Source organism: Pocillopora damicornis, chromosome 4 (genome assembly GCF_964200805.1).
Source record: "Pocillopora damicornis chromosome 4, jaPocDami1.2, whole genome shotgun sequence".
Classification (NCBI taxonomy): Eukaryota; Metazoa; Cnidaria; class Anthozoa; order Scleractinia; family Pocilloporidae; genus Pocillopora; species Pocillopora damicornis.
The window spans coordinates 18,725,329-18,745,621 of NC_142673.1; the positions used below are offsets into that span (position 1 = coordinate 18,725,329).

Consider the following 20,293-nt stretch of genomic DNA (forward strand, 5'->3'; position numbering starts at 1 on the left):
CATAAATCATGTAATGGAACCGGGCTACAGGAAACGTGAACACGTGTTGTACCTCTTTCAGCTTCAGAAGCTGCATTTCGAAGTTCAAAAACAGCAAATTAAACTACGCACATACGGTATGTGCTAAAGAGGTGAAATGATGAGCCGAACTGTAATATCTTCTCAATACCTATTACGTTATCTATCGTCAATTGTTGATAATTTTAGTGGACCAATTTGTTTTCTGGCTTCACGTTGTGTTAAAATAAGCTAACAGCTGAACAAATGTTTCGAATTCACGCGTTCTGCTCTCGATGTGCTTCTGTCATTTAAAGATATTCCGCTTCACTACAAAACGTTTTCTAGGAGTTCACACCTCATTTACGTTTTCCTTTTCTATATAATATAATATCCGCGAACAATATCCGCGTCCGAGTATCTTATCTAACTTTATAACTTTTTTTTGTCTTTTAAATTACAATTATCTCGACAAAAGCGCGCCCTGATTGGTCGTAAATTACGTAATATCTTGCTGTTACCTATGCGCAAGTTTTTGATATTGCTAAAGAATAAACAGTAGGAATATTTTCTTCGATAATGATCTTTGCAATTAGACTAAAATAACTGAACGCGTCAAAATTAAAATGATGTTCGGGTTTGTGAGTTATTCAGCTTGTGTGGTGTCTTCCAAAACGATTATTTACCTCGGGATTTGTGAGAGCAATGGATATTTATCTATATTTTTATGAATGATAACTATTGAGGGGCAATTACTCCACACATCATTGCATACTAAAATGTTTATCGAGTACTGAATCTTGTTCACACTCTCTGATTGGCTACTGTTCAATACTCTTCCCCCAATAACATCGTAATGTATTCTGGGTAGTCTAAGCTAAGATGGCGGTCAATTTGTGGAGTTGTGGTTTTCAGGTGATAAAGATATGCTGCTAACTTGAGTGAATTACTGTGTTTGTCATCATGGGGCACAAGGGAAGTAAGCTGACTCAGGAAGAGATGCGAGAGCTGCTTAAGTGCACTTACTGTAAGTTTATGATCTTGTCAATTACCTTGTTGTTAGTGTCAGAAACAGTATTTGAATTAGACTTGATTTGGTGTATATGTTTACTACAACGCTAATCCAGAACGTACCTTGTTTTTCTTCCTTCAGTCGATAAAAAGGAATTACAAAAGTGGTAAGTGCAAAGTTATTATTTGGTAAAACGCTATTTAATGGACGTGTTTTGTCATAGTAATTACCATAAGTTGGCAGACTCTCGTCAACAACCGTTTCGGCTTTGTTTAGAGTGTTGTTTTCGATGGAAATAATTTGCTAACAAGGCTGATTAGCATTTTGTGGAAGTTTTGCAAACGGGGATTTGACTTGCTAATTATTTCGTTATATTTCCCGTAGGTATCGAGACTTCATGAAAGATTGCCCCTCTGGTGAGCTTAGACAAGAGGTCAGTGTTCGCTAATTACCAATCAGTAAAGCCGTCTTCTCATTCTATGACGATTGCTGGAAAATTTAGACTAAGTTGATTGAACTTCATTCAAAATTCTCGCAAATTGCGTGGCTCTTTTTAACGAACACTTTTTTTTTGTTAATTTTAAGGTTCTATTTAGCTACAGAAAGATATGTAATGAAACCCTAGCATTAAAAGTTCCCTACTTTGTACTTTAAGCTTAATTGTATTCGTCCTTTTCAGTTTTGAAATAAATTCGTTATATATAACTCTTGACTTTTAATAATGCTTAAATAGCCTCTCCAAAGTATGTCGAGCTACATCGATTTTTCGTCAAAATTATATATTTACTTTGTATTCATATTCGTACCCTTTGACACCGTCTTTAAACTCTGAATATGTACTTAAGGCTTCTAATTTGTTTACACCACACAATTGGATTGGATCCATCAATATCTTAGTTTGATAAAAGAACTTTAGGGCATATTGAAATTGCAGATAACTATCAATTCATTTCTATTCCTTGCTAGAATAGGGCTTTTAAATTTATTCCTTTGGCTTGTAACATTTGTATCATAATATAATATAAAACTAAAATCAGAAGATTTACAGGTGTTTACTTGTTCAGTATTGTTTACCACTGTTGAGATGTTTATTTTGCTTCACCATGATATGATTTAGCTATGGGTAATGTGCATTTTGAGTTAGTGGTTGATGTATAATTTATTTTTTTGACAGTTAAAAATTTATGACATGCAAAGTGTTACCTCACCTCAAGTCTTATTTTGCAATTTGCATGGTCAATTTTTTCTCTGACTGACTTTTTTTAGCTTGATGTCAGTACACTATCTTGATTGAAAATCATAACTTATCAGGAAAATTTAAATCTTGGAAATACATATTTGTTGTGTAATGCTTGATATTCAAACTGTTATCTGGTTGATATTTTATGTCCATGTGTGCATTGTGGGAGGTTGACTGCTTTCTTACTTTTTTAGTTCCAAACATTCCAAATTTTCTTCTCTAGTTATGCCAAATCCTTTCAGAAAGCATTGCTATAGAAACAATGTACACATGCTTGTTTTACGTGAGCACAGTTCCAAAACTCAGCCAGTACTTTCCCAGATAATATTTAAATTGTATATTTTAATACTTAAATTTTATATTAACATGTTTTGGCACATGCAACCTAGCATTTGCCTTTGAAAGAGTTTTAATTACTTGTTTTTCATCAGAAGTTTGCATCCTAGTATTTTATATAGCAAATAGATATTTAATTTAAGGTTCATGCATGTTTGTCTTCAGATTTTTATCTTATCTTGAAAATTACCATGAATTATGGTCTGGGATAATGAAATGATCTATAGCTACATGTTTTAGATGCAGCTTTAAATGTGTTATCAAATTGTTAGATTGTAAATTTTCTGTGGCAAGTACAGGTACATGTATCTGTTTTGAAAACTGATTCCCAACAAGAAAACATTTTTTCCCAAAACTCTTTAATTCTAACTACCACCATACAATGAATTTATTTTTTGGTTAGGTGTTGGGAAAAAGAAAGCTCTTAATTATTGGAAATGTTACCTTCATATAACTTTCAAATGGATCATACTTTTCAACAGAATAGTAGCAGCATGTCAATCTGTTATTATACTGGCCAAACAACTTTTCAGTATTCTGCAACAGCAGATTTGAATAGTTTTCCCAAATGCATTAGAGACATAACCTCTTTGAAGAGGTTTAAGACTGAGTTATATGGTTATTTCAGAGAGTTAGATATTAAATCGCATCTTTGTTCACTAACTTAATTTTAGAGTTGATTTTTTTCCAGTAGTCGATATTTTATTCATAGAGATAGAAGTTATAGAGCATTTTTTATATGCTACACATGGGTTAATACCAGCTTTTACTCATGTACTAGCTGATCCATTTTGTAGGATAAAAAAAAAGTTATTATTATTATTATTAATATTATTATAATTAAAGAATTTGCAGCATGTAACACACATGTAAGCTTTTCTAGAAGAACACAATGGCATTACAAAATTATCTCTGTTTAGGTGCACATTGTGTATATAAAATATAGTGGGTATAAAAAAGTCAGAAGAAATAGAAGGCTAAATCTTGCTTTAAAATTCATTACAAATTAGTCTTTCAATTGCATTATATGAATTAATGAGACCTCTTTTCATTTTAAACAGGAGTTTCAAAAAATCTACCAGCAGTTTTTTCCATTTGGTGATCCTTCTAAATTTGCAGCTTTTGTGTTTAAAGTTTTTGACAAAAACTCTGTAAGTATTGTTCTAGTCTTTTTATACAGCTACCTCGTCTTCCTTTGTTCCTTGCTTTAGGCCATGAGTAATGGCAGAGATGTGTAATATAGTTTCATTCACAGTTGAGATTTATGCAGACTGATTCAAAGTTTGGTTGTGCTAAATATACACTTGGTACAAACATCTTGATTAAGATTTTGAATTTTTTTATTTTTATTTTTTCCTTGAAGGATGGATCAATTAATTTTACGGAGTTTATTACTGCTTTATCAATTACTTCCCGGGGAAGTTTGGATGAAAAATTAGAGTGTGAGTATTGTTTGCATTCATTTTTTTCTTCCTTTCACAAACTTCCTACTCAGGTAAAAAAAAAAAATTATTTATATTTTGTGGTCTCAAGCTTTGCAGACTGAGTCACAGAAATCGCTAGTGAACTAGACCTTTAGTAACATAGGGTATATGGACGATAAATGACCCGCAAACTGCTGGCATCACCATTGTCAACAGCGCCACGTGTTTTTATCATAGATTAAGAAAGATGGTAAATTTTGGGCTACTGGTAAGTTGATGAATAGCAAAAGATGTGAAACTTGGGAACATGGTATTTACATGTACAAAGAGAAACCTTGAAAGTTTATGCTTTGGCCCTCTCTATGCAGAGATAGATTATTTGAACAAGTTGTAAGTTACCTTAATCTTAATTATGTGTTACATTTTACACCATTTATAAAGTTTCTTTCCCCTTGAAAGGGGTGATGCAACATATCCAACAAGGTGTTATTCAGGGATAACCTTTTCATTTGAGTACATTGAAATCTGATTTGTTTGGATCCTGTGCCTTTGATTTTTGTATGCCTCCATTCACTTTCATCCTGATCCCAGTAGTTCGAAGATTGGATAATGTTATCCGCTGGATAAATCTCTATCTGAATGGTGGATGACACTTTACATTTTGCTATCACTTATCTGCTGGATAGTGATTTATCCATTGGATAGCATTATCTGCCCTTTATACAACTGGGCCCTGGTATGGAACAAAGGAGAGTTGGAAAGCACACATTTCACATATCTCACAATTGTTTCTTCTTTCAGTGTTTATTATGAATTGTTTCAGTTACTGGAAGACTTTTGACAATAAAAATGAAGGGTAAAACACGACATTTCAACCAAACTTCAGTCGTTTTCAAGTGAATAATAAGAATGTTACAATGAATATATATATATATACATGTGTGTAAGAAGTATAAAATTTTTTGGAAGTTAAATTTGAAATTAAAAACCTAATTGCACCAATTGAGTGTGACTACACATTGAGAGCAGGTCTCAGTTCTTGTAGTAGGCAGTCAAATTTGTTTGTACACTTCTTTAAAACACTAAAATTCTTTATAAGAGAAGTGTTTGAACAAACTTGACTGCCTACTTTATGAAATGTTTTTTATTCTCAAAGTGAGACCTACTCTCAATGTGCACTCAGACTCGATTTGTACAAAGGTTTTTAATTAGGTTTTTAATTTTTATTTTGTTCATTGTCATTAATTTTATTTAGGGGCATTTAGTCTTTACGACCTGGACAAAGATGGATACATCACAAGAGATGAAATGCTTAAGATTGTAGAAGCAATCTATTGTATGGTGGTATGTCAACCATAACACTACAAATCTGTTTTTGTTTCTGTATACCATAGATTTAGAAACAAAAATTGCGTTCTGTGAATGATCTTTCATCAGGTGCAAGTAAATTCCTCCAGAAAAAGTGTTCCAACTTCATCAATTATCTGATTAGCTGTCACATGATTTCAGTTGCAATTTTGTTTAAATAAGTACTAGGAAGATTTTTAAAGACCATCAAAACTTGTTTGAGCCTATAGAACAACTGCAAGGGTAACCTTAAAACAATTCAAGATTTTTGTTCATTTCAAATTGCATGAGAAATATTATGTAACACTAGTATGTAGTTACATATGCATATCAACAATTTACTTTGTACATTTAAAAAATTTTTGAGATAGTCTTACAGAAGCAAAGGGCGTGATTCACATACAGAAATAATTTATTCAAACCCTGCAATTTTCATTTTGTGTTGGGTCATAAATAAATTCAGGCAAAACAGTAAGGGTAGCTAAACAGTTTGATAGTTTCTTTTACACTGACATACCCCCTTTTTGCTGAACTACCTCTGAAATTTCTGGTGAAAACTGCATTTCTCCAAGCCAATCTGAATGAAGAAATTTTTTCACATACACCACGAATGGTGTTATCTCCAGTAGTGAAAAATGGGAATTCTTTTTTTTTTGCATTTTGTAGGGTAATATTATAGATTTGCCAAAAGATGAAGACACGCCAGAAAAAAGAGTAACCAAGATTTTTAAACAAATGGACAAGGTGAGTACTAAAAATAAAAATTCTCTCACTGTGATTCTAAAAAGTGAACAGTAGTAGTATTGGTTTTTGAGATGGTAATGCCTTTTTTTTGTAATATTTACCAAAGTTGATGTAAGGGGGCCAGATGAAGCACTAACAAACTTTGTGTTGTTGTCTTTAACAACATGTAGAACAAAGATGGCAAGTTAACTATGGAGGAGTTTCGTGAGGGTTCCAAGTGTGACCCTTGGATAGTACAGGCCCTAGCTATTGATCTACCACAGGAGGATTCCTCACAAGCTGATGATGACTGACCCACATATTTCAATTTCTTAGAAAGTGCGATCTACACTGTCTTACATGTGCATATAGCTGGTAGCAATTAATTCTCCTACAGTTAGCTTGGAAACTTTCATTGAACAAGTCAATATTTTTCATTTATGTGTTGGGCTTTTGTTCTTCACATTCAGTGGTCTCTCTGAGGGAGGTGCTTCATTGAACATTGGCCCATAAAGTTAAACGACTTACAATTATGGTTGAGAGGTTATTCTCACAGAGCAGTGAAATTTTAAACGTGAATTCACAAGGAAAAGGAATGTATACTGAATAGGGCACAGTATGAGAATGAAATGGGAATATTCTTAGCTTATAAAAGGATGCTCCACTGCAAGGAAGGGTTTTCCTGTTCATAGAGATGGAGGATGAATACCTTCATTACCAAGGATATGCCTTACCATGTATGGAGAGATGGAGAGATAAAGAAGTGATGTAGCTACTACTTAGCTGATCAGTGTTAGCTTATTCACATGATACACTTGATGTTATCTAGCATATGTAAGAGGCATTATTGAATTCCAAGACTCCTCTATTCCCCTCCGCTCACTTTCCTTGGAGACTAAAATGTTGATTGACATGTCCCTAAGCCTACGTCATGACAGCATTGTAGTTTAAACCTTAAAATGATCTTTCCACTGTGCAAATTTTGATAAAAACCATAATGTAAGGGAACATTTATCACAACAATGCAAACACTCGTTTTCACTTACACTGGAGTTGTAAAATATTCATTAGGTAAGGCGTGAAATAATTTATTATTTATGATTTGGTTCCTCTTGTGAACAAGTGTATATGATCTCCTGTATCTTTTAGTTACTATTTAAAGAGTGTGTATAAAAGTTACAAATCTGTTTGAAAGTATGAAATTATCTATGTCTCAAGTTTCTCTCAGTGTAGTTTAATGTAGTACCCTTTTCAATTGTCATTTGTATCTTTGTGTAGGTCCAACAGTATGACATAATGCAGCACTAGGAATATTTAAAATCTTGCGTGCTTGATTAAAACTTACAAATGTAAAGCTAAGTTTCAGTCGTGAAGTATAATCTATGTTCGCATGCTATTCAGTTACTAAACTCCCTGCTGATAAGAGGTAATTGATGTACCTCCATTTCTCTCCGGCTCTCCAATATTTTGCTTATTCACGAAAATCCAGAAGAAACCGTTTATAAATGCTCATAGACAGGGCAACAAAAGTACACGCGCAAAGGTGTACAATGCGTATCAGAAATTGAACTCTAAGATAATAACGAGAAATTTTGTATACGATGAAAAGACAAAGATCATTACTTTTCCCCTTCAAGACAACAGAAAAGTTTCATGATAGATTCCAAAAATTATTTTTCCTTTTCATCGCAACTTTGATACTTAAAGACCTTTCCTGCCAAATTATAAAATTAGAACTTCCATATTTTGCAAACAATAACCGATATTATAGAAGAGTTTCGTAGACAACAAAGCAACTGACGATCATAAATAGAACAATTTTTTTTCGTGTAAGGAAGGATTTTCCTCACTGAAACTATTTCGCGCTAAATGTTAAGCACGTCCTTCTTGTGTCTTTTCGATGCGAGAATTTGATTTTGAAAGAGTGAAATTATATTCCAAAACGAAGAAGCATATGCTATGAGGTTGATTAACAATAATTATTTTTACCATACATGCTGTTCGAAAACTTTTAGGAAAGATTTCCATTTAAATTGCCGTAAAAAGACGTTCTTTCAACCAGTGTTGCATTTGCATCATAAAAAATATCCATTGAAAAATTTTCAAGAAACTCTGATGAAAAATTAGTGATGTATTTAAAACTGAAAAGCTAAAGAGTAGATATATGCTTACCTGGAGAAGTTTTTGTTTTTGTTGATGAAAAATTGCGAGCATGGTCAACATTGAGTGTGAACCCTTAGTTCAGGAGCGAGAGTTCTTCAATTCTTGCATAAGATTTCCATTACTTTCCAATGAAAATTACGACTGCAAACAAAAATGATATTAATTGCAGATAAATATAAGAGTTTCTGAATCATAAAACAGTAAAGGCATAGTTATAGGACTTAAATTTTGGGAACATGACTTAAGCAAGGGAACAATTGCAAGTTGTCTTAACATAAGATTAACTCAAAACAGAAGTCAGTAAAGAAGACTTACATCATTTATTAATTTTTTCCATTCCTTTCCAAGAACCTTAGAAGTTACATGAATAATTGTTGGTCAAAAATAAAATGAGTGATAACAAAAATATAGATTTGCCCTAAATAACCATGTTTGCCCTCTTGTTTGTCAAAAGTCGAGTAAAGACTTTGAAAACCGCAGCAGGTTTCACGCTGAACCAGACAGTTCAAACTCTTTCCTGATTGGCTTCCAGAATTGTAAAGGTTTACTATCACAGCCAACCCGCCCGCATTTCAAGGGTTTACCATTGATTTGTATAGGTAATCACATGAGGCCAAGTACTATTAAGGATTAATTGCACGAGAGTTTTCAAAATTTTCCAAAATTGCCCGAGTCGCGAAGCGACGAGGGCAATTTGGAAAATTTTGAAAACTCACGTGCAATTAATCCTTAATAGTACGAGGTCTCATGGGTTACTTGTTTATCAATAAAGGGCAAAATTTATACGAAGGAAAATCAAAATTTCAAGATTACGAACGGTTGCTATGCAACGGATTAGCCAATCATTAACAGGTAATCATGCCCTCTCTTGATTACTAAAAATGCCCTCGATTAAGAAAAAAATGCCCTCTCTCTCAACCAATCAACGCTCAGTAATTTTGCCCTTTATTGATAAGCGCAGGTAACACTCGGTACTATTGTTTTTAAAGCTTTTTTGTACTCATGAGACCAAAGCGGTTCATTTCTTTCTCAGCCGGTTGTAGTGTTTATACCGCTTGCATTGCTCGGCTGAATTCTATGATATTTTCCACGTGGACTGCTTCTTGATCGGGATTGGCTCGTCATTCGCGCAGGATTTCATGCCCAACGCGCAAGCTTATAGTCCTTCCTGATTGGCTGATCATATTTTTAGGGTTTGCTATCACTATCAACCCATTTTAATTTATCTCTGACCTGAGGGGGAAAAAACGCCAGTGCTTACTTTGTTCGAATATTCTTTTGGTTTTCATCGTCATAAGATTTAATCGAGTATTTTATTCAACTGGGTTTCTTTCGTTTTATATATCCTCACACTTTTTTGTTTTTGTGAGCACTATTTAATTTGGCTTTATTTTACTCCGATTATATTAACTCCGCCCAATGTAATATTGATGCAAATTTTATATGATTCTATTTTTCTGTCGACCAAACCGAAAGCTGCGTTGCACTATCTGGATTTTGTGGGATCGTCGTGGGAAACTCTGATACAAAAAAATATCTTACAGAACATTTTACACACTCAAATTTATGCCAATTTGAAACTACGATTGAATTCCCTGGATTTTAGATCTTTTCCTTTTTATTTTAAAATAAATTATTCTAGAATGTGTTGAATTTAATCTGTTCCCCATAATTTTAGAACGCGTCATCAGCACTTATATGATAATTTATTTTAATCCGTAAAATTACTCAAATAATGAGAAAAACCCATGCTGAGCGTTTGAAAAATCCACTCTATCATAGTAAAGAAGTGCCCGACTCATCCTATTTGGCGTTTAATTAACAAATAATGCTGAAAAGTATACACTTGACTTGAAGGCTAATGGGATTTAGAAGCGGATGATATATGTTTTAGCCACGGCGCATTTCATAGTTATCTTTCAGACCTTCACCAAGCATATTTGCAGTTCATCAGATGCGACAGTGAAATGCCACAACATCAAAAATCGTTTCACAGAACAGATTTCTCTAGTTCAAAGTATTTCAATAGCCATATATTTAGGAGCAGATTGATTAGGGAGATTTCAAAGTTACTGTAAATGTAAAGTAACGTCACTGGGTGTAACGCAATCTCCATGACAACGTTATAATGTCACATACGTACTTCAAAAAATCTCAAGAGAGAGCATACTTTTGCCGAGGTTGTGTGGTCGTTGGGAACAACACTGTAATTAATCATTTGGGTTTGAGTGAAATGGGGCAAAAGAATTGCAAGTTAAAGCCTGAATTAGTCACCGAACTGGTTCGCAAAACCTATTGTGAGTCGCTGATCTACATTTCCATTATTGTATCACTATTGCTTATTTTAGTCAGACAGCTACATGTATGACGTCTAGCTGTCCTCAATCGTTTGTCCACGAGGAATCGATTGGCGGCACTTCGTGTGTATCACTTCGGGAAATATTTTTTTAAGGACTTCTTTTAATTTATTGCATTTACTTCTGTTTCAGTCAGCGAGAAGGAATTACAACAATGGTAAGTTCCTGTAATACAAAGGTGTTCGTGCTGCTCAAGAACAGATGGCTCATTTAAAAAAATTAAGAGCTGTCGATAACTTGAATTCGAAAGTGCTAATGTGAACGATATATATATCTCACATAGGTATAAAGGTTTCCTCAAAGACTGTCCATCGGGCAACCTTAATGAATTGGTAAGTAGAATTTAGCTTAACATTTGAGTAATCTTCTATGAACATCAAAGTTGCGCGATTTCGCGTTTAGTACGCTAAGGTAGTTACGTGAAGCACTGGAGTAACATAGCGCTCTGAAGACTATTAGAGGCGATTTTGAAAAATAATTTGAAACTTGTTAAAAAGGTTGCAAGGAAATTGCTCTTGTCTCTTCTATTCTCAGGAGTTCCAGAAGATTTATAAACAGTTCTTTCCGTTTGGCGATCCATCCAAGTTTGCCTCTTTTGTTTTCAACGTATTCGACGAAAATAAGGTAAATATATTGACTGAACATGAATATCCCTTGGAAAAATATCCTGGACTTGTTAGTCAAAAGTTTCGTAAAATATCAGGATTTTATTTTTCTACAAACATGGCGAAGTTAAGCCATCGAAACATGCTGTGTTGACAATTGATATCTTGTTTTTTCAGAGAACAGCATGTGTTGTAAAACATCTTGTATAAATTTCATGAATGAAACTAATTTGTTTAATTATATTCCAAACAATTCTAGCGAATACCGATCAGAGATTGAAGCTAATTTTACAACCTTTTGGTGAACTAAGATGTATTGTGGTATGGAAACTGGGAGGAAGTTCCTTTTTATCGCGACGTGGAACCGGTGGCTTTAGTATCGCACGAAATCAGACTGTTTATTCTCATTATAATTGCAGATAAATCGGTCTTATTACGTATTTCAATTCACAACATCCCCTGCCGAAATTCGTAATTATAAACAATAACTTTTTTCTGTCTCATTTAAATTTTCCATGCCACCAGTGACACCAGTGGAAAAGTGTCCCTAGAGCGTGTTCGAAGACTCGACAGGACTAATTACCGTTGAGAATTCAAGCGTGAATGGTTTCCTTTATCGCCAGTTGCTTTCACAGTATACATACGAAGTAGCTCGATGATTTTTCAAGTATCGCGAAGGATTAGTGGTCACGGAAGAATGGTTTTTCTATAAGGAGAAAGTTTATGAAAACGCACCATAATCTTGAATTTATAATATTTTATTTAAAGAATGTACAGTACTTAGTTTTTGTCTCTTAAATTAGTCGATCGTCACTTCGACCTTCATTATTTATCCTTGAAAAATGATTTTAGTCTTTATTCTAAAATCATAAACGCACTCTCCATATTGAGCGAGAAAAAAAATCACAGGCATGAAACTCAGAATTCAAAGTTTAAGGGTTAGTATTACTTTTATTTTGCGATCGCTACACCGAAACAGACCGCAACTTCGTGTTTTGATTGTTGTAAAAGATATTTAGTCCTCTGCCTGTGACGTCTGACAGACACCACCTTAAAAATCGTCGGATGAAAATTAATAACTGAGAAATCAAACCTTTGTATTTTTAGAACTTTAAAAATTCTTAAAATTTGGATTGTTACCGATAACAGTGCCACACGAATGTGCATTATATCAATAACTAGAAAATATGTTCCATGTTAAGTGACAAACCCCAGGAGATAAATATTGTTGTGGTTAAATTTAGTGCTTGTCTTCTTTATGGAAAAAGAAAAGGTACCATCCACAATGACAACACAAAGAGTGAAAAATAAGCAAAAGTATTTTAGGAAGATTGCCAAAACATTTTTTTTAAATACAGCTGAGGAGCAAAATTTTTAAGTTTTTCTCCTACTTTTCAATAATTGATAAACCTTGTTATGATGCAATTTTTCAAGAAAATAGATTTTTCAATGTTACATTTATGCAAATCTTATTACTAAGCAGATATTCTATATCCCCTTTAACAAAGACTTAAACCTTGGTAGGCAAATGATTAACCTACCTACAAAATCATTCATTTCAAAACATCATGGATTGTGAAGTGTCATTTGTATGCCTTCTTTCCGTAGCTATGTCTAAATTATTCAAGTAAGATCTCTGTTATAGTGCTTTTTCATGATTCATGTGCTCACAATGGATAAAAAAAAATGATTGATCTACAGTCATCAAGAGACAAGAGACAATTGAAAAATTAAGGGTTGTCAGACAATTTTAGCCCTGCGTTGTTATTAATAGATTTTCACCATTTGATTGAATGAGCATTTAGATTTGTATCACAATTATCATGGACAGCAATAAGAAGGGTATTTTATTCATAATGTAGGTATAAATTCCAGATTTCCCTCGTGATCAAGATTTGCCATAAGATTAATATCCCAATGAGGTTAAACTTAAATTTGAAGAATCTTTTTTGACCCTAATTCTCCCTCCAACACTAATCCATTTTCTGGCAGAACAGTAATATTTTTTTTATTTCAAACCACATCTTCAGTCCCAAAATCATGAGAATAGACAACAGACATTGCATTTCATAAATATTTAGATTCTGGGAGTGTATGGGTTAATACAGATGAATCTTATCACTGATTTTCACATGGTAAAAAGCTGGCATTTTTGTTATTTTCACCTTAGGATGGAACTATTGAATTTAGAGAGTTTATTTGTGCTCTGTCAGTAACCTCAAGAGGAAGTATTGATGAAAAACTGCAGTGTAAGTGACTTGTACTTTTCTAATATGAGGTTATTAACTGTGTCAGTAGTAATACCTAGCCCATATTTACCTTTTTGTCAAGTGTGGGGAACTGTGAGGGAGATGAAAAGTGAAATATTGATAATTCATAAAACTACTAAAAATAATCAATTCTAAGTCTATAAGCCCATTGTCTGACAGACAAATATCTATCAGAGGTTTTGTATCGATTAATTTTTTTAATCCAAGATGTGAAAAAAATTTTTTTTTCAGGGGCTTTTAAGCTGTATGACTTGGATGATGATGGTTATATAACTAAAGAGGAAATGCTTCATATAGTGGATTCAATTTACAAAATGGTGGTAAGTGAGGGAACTTGTTCTCTCTACAGCTGTACATTGTCAACCCTTTGACAATGCCCCTGACAGTGACCAGCATCTAATTTCTCACAATATCACCCCCAAATCTTTCCTTAAGGTCTCAATAATAAAAGAAATGATCACCTACTAAAGAAGCTCTTGATTATTAAACAAATTCTCCTTGTCAGCACCTCAGGAAATTATAAAGAACAGCAGTGAGAATATACATACTGAATGTGATGCAATAGGGGTAAAAGGTCAACACACAAGTTTTAGCCGTGAGGATTGGAATACTGGCAACCAGTGTAGATATTTTAACAACTAATTTTGATTCGGTATATAAAACAACCTTACAGAATTTACTCTTTTACAGGCCACCATGGTAAAGTTACCTGAGGATGAAGATACTCCAGAAAAGAGAGTGAATAGAATTTTTAATCAAATGGATACTGTATGTACAGTAAATACATTTAATTACATTAAAAAGACACATAGAAAGGAATATTTCATAAATTTGTCTAAGTATGTGTTTTTGTAGTAAACATGTTAATTGTATAGATAAACTCAAATTCTCAGGATTTGAAATTTAATCATGCCTGCTCTAATTTATTTATTTCCTTCTCCACTAAGAGTTAAGTGTAAACACAGCCTACAGATTTTGAGATGAAATATAAATTAGTCCAATGATTAACCTTTGAACTCCCATGAGTGACCAAAACAGAATTTCTCCTAACAATGTTAATACAATATTTATTACTGTTTGTTAATTTTGGTTTTTAAATTAATAACTTAGTTACTCTTATTTCTGTCAAATACTTTATAACAGACTTGAATTCTTCTCTCATGAACTTCTTCCTCAGTGCTGCTTTGTCAAAATGCTATGTTCTATTCCACAGAATGCTGATGGCAAGTTGTCAATGGAGGAATTCCGTGAGGGCTCCAAGTCTGATCCATCAATTGTACAGGCACTGTCACTGTATGATGGACTGGTGTAAAGAGTTCTTACCTGAACCATACCCTCTTGTTGTTTCCCATGTGACCCTTGCATGCAAATGCACTTCACACATCAAGTGTGTGGTCTTGGCTCACCTGGATAACAAACACAATCACAGTGTTATGTTACTCTCAACACTAAGTGCCCTTTCATTTGGTGTATTAAGAGCACTGCACATGTCCATCAGCACAGCTTATACTGATTGAGAAAACCCTTATACTGATTGAGCAAACCCTGCTTTCTGCTATGCACCACCAAAATTATAATACATGTACATCAAAGGTTGCAATTTTGTTAAGTACCTGAGCACAATACTGTCTGGTAAATAGTGAATGATATGCATGTAATAACAGTCCAAATTTAAAAAATAGCCAAAGATTTCCTTTAGATAATGAGTGACAGCACCGCACATAAAACATACTTAGTTGATTTTTACAAAGAATGAAAGGTAGTAGTTTTCAAATCCAGTTGAGGAAACACAGGCTTTCTCTTCCCACCCTTTCAACCAAAAATTGATAGGGCTGCCAACATAGTTATGTAACCATAGTTCATGGGTTCTTCATTACCAAATGAAGAGGCAAGAGAAGAGTGTAAAAGAACAGGAGGAGAATTCTTTATGTCTGAGTATAAAAAAAGCACAGGTCATTCGGGTGAAATCAAAGAATTATGTACAAAAGCTGGAGAGTTCTTTGATCTCTGTTAGCAAATAAAGACAATTTGTAATTATATATTTAGTCTCATGTGGTCACAGAGTATGTTACTAGGAGCATGACCAGCAACACCTATGCTATCATTCATTGCTGTCCTGCAAAAATCAGAAGTCCAGCACACTGTAAAAATACTTAGAACTAGAGATCTCCATCTGCATGCTTCAAATTCACTGTGTCAGCTATGAATTACGCTTGTTGAGTAGTTTATAATCTACAATTAGTAATATATTTTTGTAAAGATCTGTTACAATCATTAAATTAAACTATTAGTAATAACCACAAACATACAAATGTTCTGGCTTTTCTTTTCTGTTTTTGGTGGTGTGCAGTTGGATAAGTGACCAAACAACATCATGCAGGGAGGCCGTTCCCTAACCAGTATTACCGACTTTCCAAGAAATTTTTCTTGCCGGCTATAGACTGTAAACATTAAATTTGTAGTTCTAAGAAATTCCGAGTGCCCTACAAATGAATTTTTTTGGCCTTCTTAGCTATCCTTGTAAAGGAGTTCATCCAAATAGAGTCCAAATTGACGTCAGTACTCAGGAAAATGCCATTACCTCCATATTGGTTCCAAGTGTTCATTAATGTTGTTCACTGTCTGTATCCTGTAACAAAAACAGAATTTTAGAGTGACTACTAACCCTTTACAAGCTAGCATCAGAATGCATATTCTCCATCCTGTTCTTTACACATTTTGTAAGGTGCTGACAAGGAGAATTATTCGTTTAAGAATCAAGAGCGTCTTTAGTTGGCGATCATTTCCTTTATTCTCATGACCTTAAAGTGTAATTTGAGGGTGATACCATAAGGAGAAATTATCTGTAAATGATATTAACATTGTTAGGAGACATTTGATGCTAATAACTCCTGGGTGTGACAGGGTTGATAGAATGATGTTCATTAGCTACAATAAACAAAATCCTGGATTAAGGAAAACTTTTGAAACATTCAACACATTAAAAAAGCCACCAGCAATGTCTCTCTCTCCCCCCCCCCCCCCCCCCCATTCAAAGCTTCAGTACAGAAGATAACTCATGTTAAAAATCCTTAATTGCAAAATTGTCTGTCCTCTTTATGAGTCAAGACCCTAGCAACTGTAATTTGTTGATTGGGCAACTCATACTGTCTGAGCCAAATAATGGAGTGCTTCTCAATAATTTCAAGATGAATGTACAAGTAGTAATCGAACTTTTGGTAAGACCAAATTGCACTCCACTAAGTTTGATTCCTATTATTTAGTAAGAACTACATAGAAACCAGAAAGTTGGCTAATTTCTGTTAATATACCAAAAATAGTTGGAATAAAAGTCTTGGTGTATTAATTGTTGGATTTGTCTCTTCAGCGGCTTGGAGGTCATAAGTGCTTGCTAATCACTTCTAAACTAGCCAGTTAGCATGCCCAAAAAGCACTATTCACCTATGTAGTATATACTAGCATCAGTTATTAAAATTTGTGTTTTAAGAAGAAAATGAGCTTTACTCGGTTTGCCTCACCTGTGCTGAATGTCACCAAACCTGTAAAAAAAAAAAAAAACACCCATGGTACAGTCAGTTAGATGACAGACTCCTTATCACATTTACAACATTTTAATTTGTTAGGACCTGCATGTTATCTACACAAACTGTTGGTGCAGGGAAAGTAATCTACCACCCTGTGTATGCAATCAGCATTCTGCACAGAATTCTAAATCAAGTCAAAATGTCTATGTCTAAATAGCAGAGTTCACTATGCAATCTATGTTCATGTGCACATACATTTAAAGCTGTTGTAAGATACTTTTTAGAATAATGAGGATCAGATTTTCTGCATTGTGACTGCAGTAATTTCAGAGATGCAATGTACAACATACTGTGATTCCATGTCTGCTATGATTCTTCTAGATTGTTTTAAGAGCTGTGAAAAGAGAAGCAGCAAATGAAAATGACACTTCATTGTATTACTTATACACTTAACAGTTTACTTTTACCAAAAAGTCCACAAAATCATGCAATGAGATGTGTAATTGTAAACAAATATGACGCATGCTGAGGTCAATAATTTCGGTGACATTTGAAATTTAGTTAAGGAGTTGCAAATTTGAAGATACTAAAGCCTACCAGAGAATGATAAGAATGAACTACAAGACATTCTGAAAAATTTTGACAGCTATTTTAGTCAATTTCTCATTTTCCATTTCAGTCTGAACCCATTTTCAGCAGAACACCTAACCAAATAACAATCATTCACAATCATCTGCCCTTCCAAATAGCAAAACCTATCATCAACTATCATGTTGAATTTAATCATGTCCAAACTACATGATGCAGTTGATGACAGTTGATGATAGTGCATAATAGTTTGTGTTCAGGTGTACGTGATAGTTGAAACCATCATCAACCATCATGACCATTTTTACAGTGCTGAACAAAATTGAACCTTACAAACCAAGTTTACAAGGAGCTACATCAACATATATTCAGTCTGTCTGCAAAATGTAAACAACTTTTTCAGACATTTACTGTGGCAGAGTCTTCAAGCAAGAAAGTCACCCATCCTTAAGGTTCAACAGAGAACAAAGAGAACAGAGAAATCAAAACAATTGAACTTATGAAATTGATTGCCCCAGAACAAAGAAAAACACTTTGCAGGTCCTTAAACCTGAGATGAAGCCAGTGAGCTGGTTTACTGGTGAACTCCAGAGCAGGATCTCACAGATTACATTTAGTAATGCACAGTTAAACAGTTATTGTACTCATGTTGCCCTTTTTTATTGCTCACCTCCTGGGAATTTGCAATAGCACCCTCTTGATTTACAAATTGTTTAGTAGTCTGTGACAGGATCTACAAATATATAGGCAATGAATTTAAATTAACTAAGTGTGGCACAGAGCTCCACAGGTATATCGTTTACACTAATAACGTCGTTTTCATAAGTACGTAAAAAGAAGATCTACGTGCTTCAAAGGATGATCAATATATAAGAGGAAAGATGGCAAGTTTTGAGCTTAAATATGAGCTTCGTAATGAGCCTTGTTCACCACAGAGTCTCTGTAGCTCAGAGTTAGAGAATTGGAGAGCGGAATCCGAAGGTCTGAGATACGGTTCCTCGTGGGAACTCAGAATTTTTTCTTTAGCTGACGCTCGTAAAAAGATTTAGAAAAATCTCTCTCGATGATTAACATTTTAGGAAAAAGCTGTCTGTCGTCAAATATTTTCACTCTTTTTTTAAGACAGGGGGTGAAGATGGGCGTCTGGAAATAAGTATTTTTTTAATTTATTTTTTTTAACACTTTGAAAAGTGTTAAAAGTATGTATTGTGCGGAGCCATTTTTCCAAATGAAGCATAAATTTGTAATTGTTGCCAAAATAACACGGCCATCTTTGGGTCTAGAATCTATCCCCTCAAAACCGTAGATACAGGAAGAATATCACTACAGTAAAACCCTAGAACCAAATCTCAGTGGTACAGTTTACCTCGTGCGATCGTGAACTCTTTAATAGTTGTTGAGCCAGTTTTCCTGTTTCCGTTACATTTAATTGAACTTTTTCCACCAAACGTTCTCTGAACTCGTTATTTGGCACATGACCACTCGGATCCGCCATATTGATTGCTCGGTGAGTGGCTGCTGACCAGCGCTTACTGTAGGTGACCATGTAGTGATCTGGGCAGGAACATGGTGCGAGCTAAGCAAATATAGCAGCTCCATACGATTGTTATTAAAAGAGATGTGCATAAAATTAGTTGTTATACATCCCTCTGGGTTTTCCAGCATAACATCCATAGGCCTTCTTCGCCCTAAAAAGTCCAACGTAACGTTTACAGCGCGCCCGGTCGCTTCGACACATGGTCGACGGAAAGGAAGGGAGTTTATGGAAGGCAAAGCAGACCAACTAAGACCGAGCTAAACGGCCCTAAATTATCCGGTCATTTGCCTTTGGAAAGACACATAAAATCACACAATGCCTCTTTCTACCCAAGATTATCAATTTGTATCAACAAGCTTTCAAGGAAATTAGGCGAACTACCGGAGGTTACCGGCGTTGGATTAGCGGCATTCAAGCCAGGAGGGAAATTGATTAAAGGATACTAGCTGATCTCTTGTGGTCAGCTAAACGTGAAAAGACGACTTAATTAAAACCCCACTGAAAATCGATCAAACTAGATATGATTGAAACTGTCGCGCTTTTGATCAGAGATATTTTAATTCGTCAAATAATTTAAATTATTTATGAGTTAAAGTTGGGCGATTTCATGCTTTTAAAGTATTCTTGGGTTCTTTCGCCTTGGAAATAGGCCATTATTTTCCCGTAAACAATCATTGTTTCTCACAGGATCTAAATCAGAGGAATGACCCATAGGCACCTTTGAAAAGAGTCGTTTTGCTTACCCATGGGTTTTGCAAGGCTTACCTTGATCGACCACTTAAGGTCTTACGGTCTTAAGCTACTGGAATTTAGCGATTTTAACTGTTAGGGCCACGTGAATAGCTATTACCAAGCACTCTCAGATGACTTCTTTTGGCCAATGATATGACGTATTTTATTATGAAAAAAGATTACATGATGAAGAGGGACTCATTGTCTGCACGCTCACTCGCGACAGAGTTTACACCAGTTATTGACTGTCGTTTTAACAGGGGAATCAGTTGGAGATTCAAAAGCTTCAGCAGCTGAGTAAGTGAGTAAATTTGCCTTAAATTCGCCATAGGCGTCTAGTTATGTTCTCCTGGCAAGCCAACCATTGAAAATTTTAAATGTGTTCCGTGAAGAATAACGCTCGCGTGCCCAATTTCGTCGAGCTACTCCAGTTCCCTT

The 20,293-nt window shown here is 34.6% G+C and overlaps 4 protein-coding genes across 5 annotated transcripts in view; 3 read left to right on the top strand and 1 right to left on the bottom strand.

The window, feature by feature from the left end:
* Positions 1-855: 855 nt before the first annotated feature.
* Positions 856-7,433, top strand: LOC113668752 (neuronal calcium sensor 1). Its single transcript, XM_027184703.2, has 8 exons — positions 856-1,024; positions 1,151-1,175; positions 1,394-1,442; positions 3,647-3,736; positions 3,949-4,027; positions 5,265-5,353; positions 6,023-6,100; positions 6,271-7,433. Exons 1-8 carry the CDS (start codon positions 961-963, stop codon positions 6,391-6,393), a joined length of 597 nt encoding a protein of 198 aa, XP_027040504.1. The 5' UTR covers positions 856-960; the 3' UTR covers positions 6,394-7,433.
* A 2,724-nt stretch (positions 7,434-10,157) lies between these two features.
* Positions 10,158-15,786, top strand: LOC113668747 (neuronal calcium sensor 1). Its single transcript, XM_027184698.2, has 8 exons — positions 10,158-10,539; positions 10,732-10,756; positions 10,883-10,931; positions 11,134-11,223; positions 13,375-13,453; positions 13,706-13,794; positions 14,165-14,242; positions 14,688-15,786. Exons 1-8 carry the CDS (start codon positions 10,371-10,373, stop codon positions 14,784-14,786), a joined length of 678 nt encoding a protein of 225 aa, XP_027040499.2. The 5' UTR covers positions 10,158-10,370; the 3' UTR covers positions 14,787-15,786.
* On the bottom strand, positions 14,209-20,159 carry LOC113668749 (BLOC-1-related complex subunit 7). Of its 2 annotated transcripts, XM_089205379.1 has the most exons (6): positions 18,953-19,173; positions 18,257-18,319; positions 17,349-17,392; positions 16,993-17,013; positions 16,056-16,103; positions 14,209-14,880 (listed from the first exon to the last, which is right to left on the bottom strand). In XM_089205379.1, the coding sequence occupies exons 1-6, from the start codon at positions 19,130-19,132 to the stop codon at positions 14,877-14,879; spliced, it is 360 nt and encodes a 119-aa protein (XP_089061505.1). In that variant the 5' UTR covers positions 19,133-19,173; the 3' UTR covers positions 14,209-14,876. The 2 variants fall into 2 exon arrangements, with proteins under 2 accessions (XP_089061505.1, XP_027040500.2); XM_027184699.2 differs by lacking the exon at positions 14,209-14,880 and having other exon boundaries at positions 16,052-16,103; positions 18,953-20,159.
* LOC113668746 (pappalysin-1) overlaps positions 20,070-20,293 on the top strand; it is a 30,911-nt gene continuing 30,687 nt past the window's right edge. The window contains exon 1 of the mRNA XM_089205378.1: positions 20,070-20,156. The gene's annotated coding sequence lies outside the window, so the exon portion shown is untranslated. The remainder of the gene's footprint in view (positions 20,157-20,293) is intronic.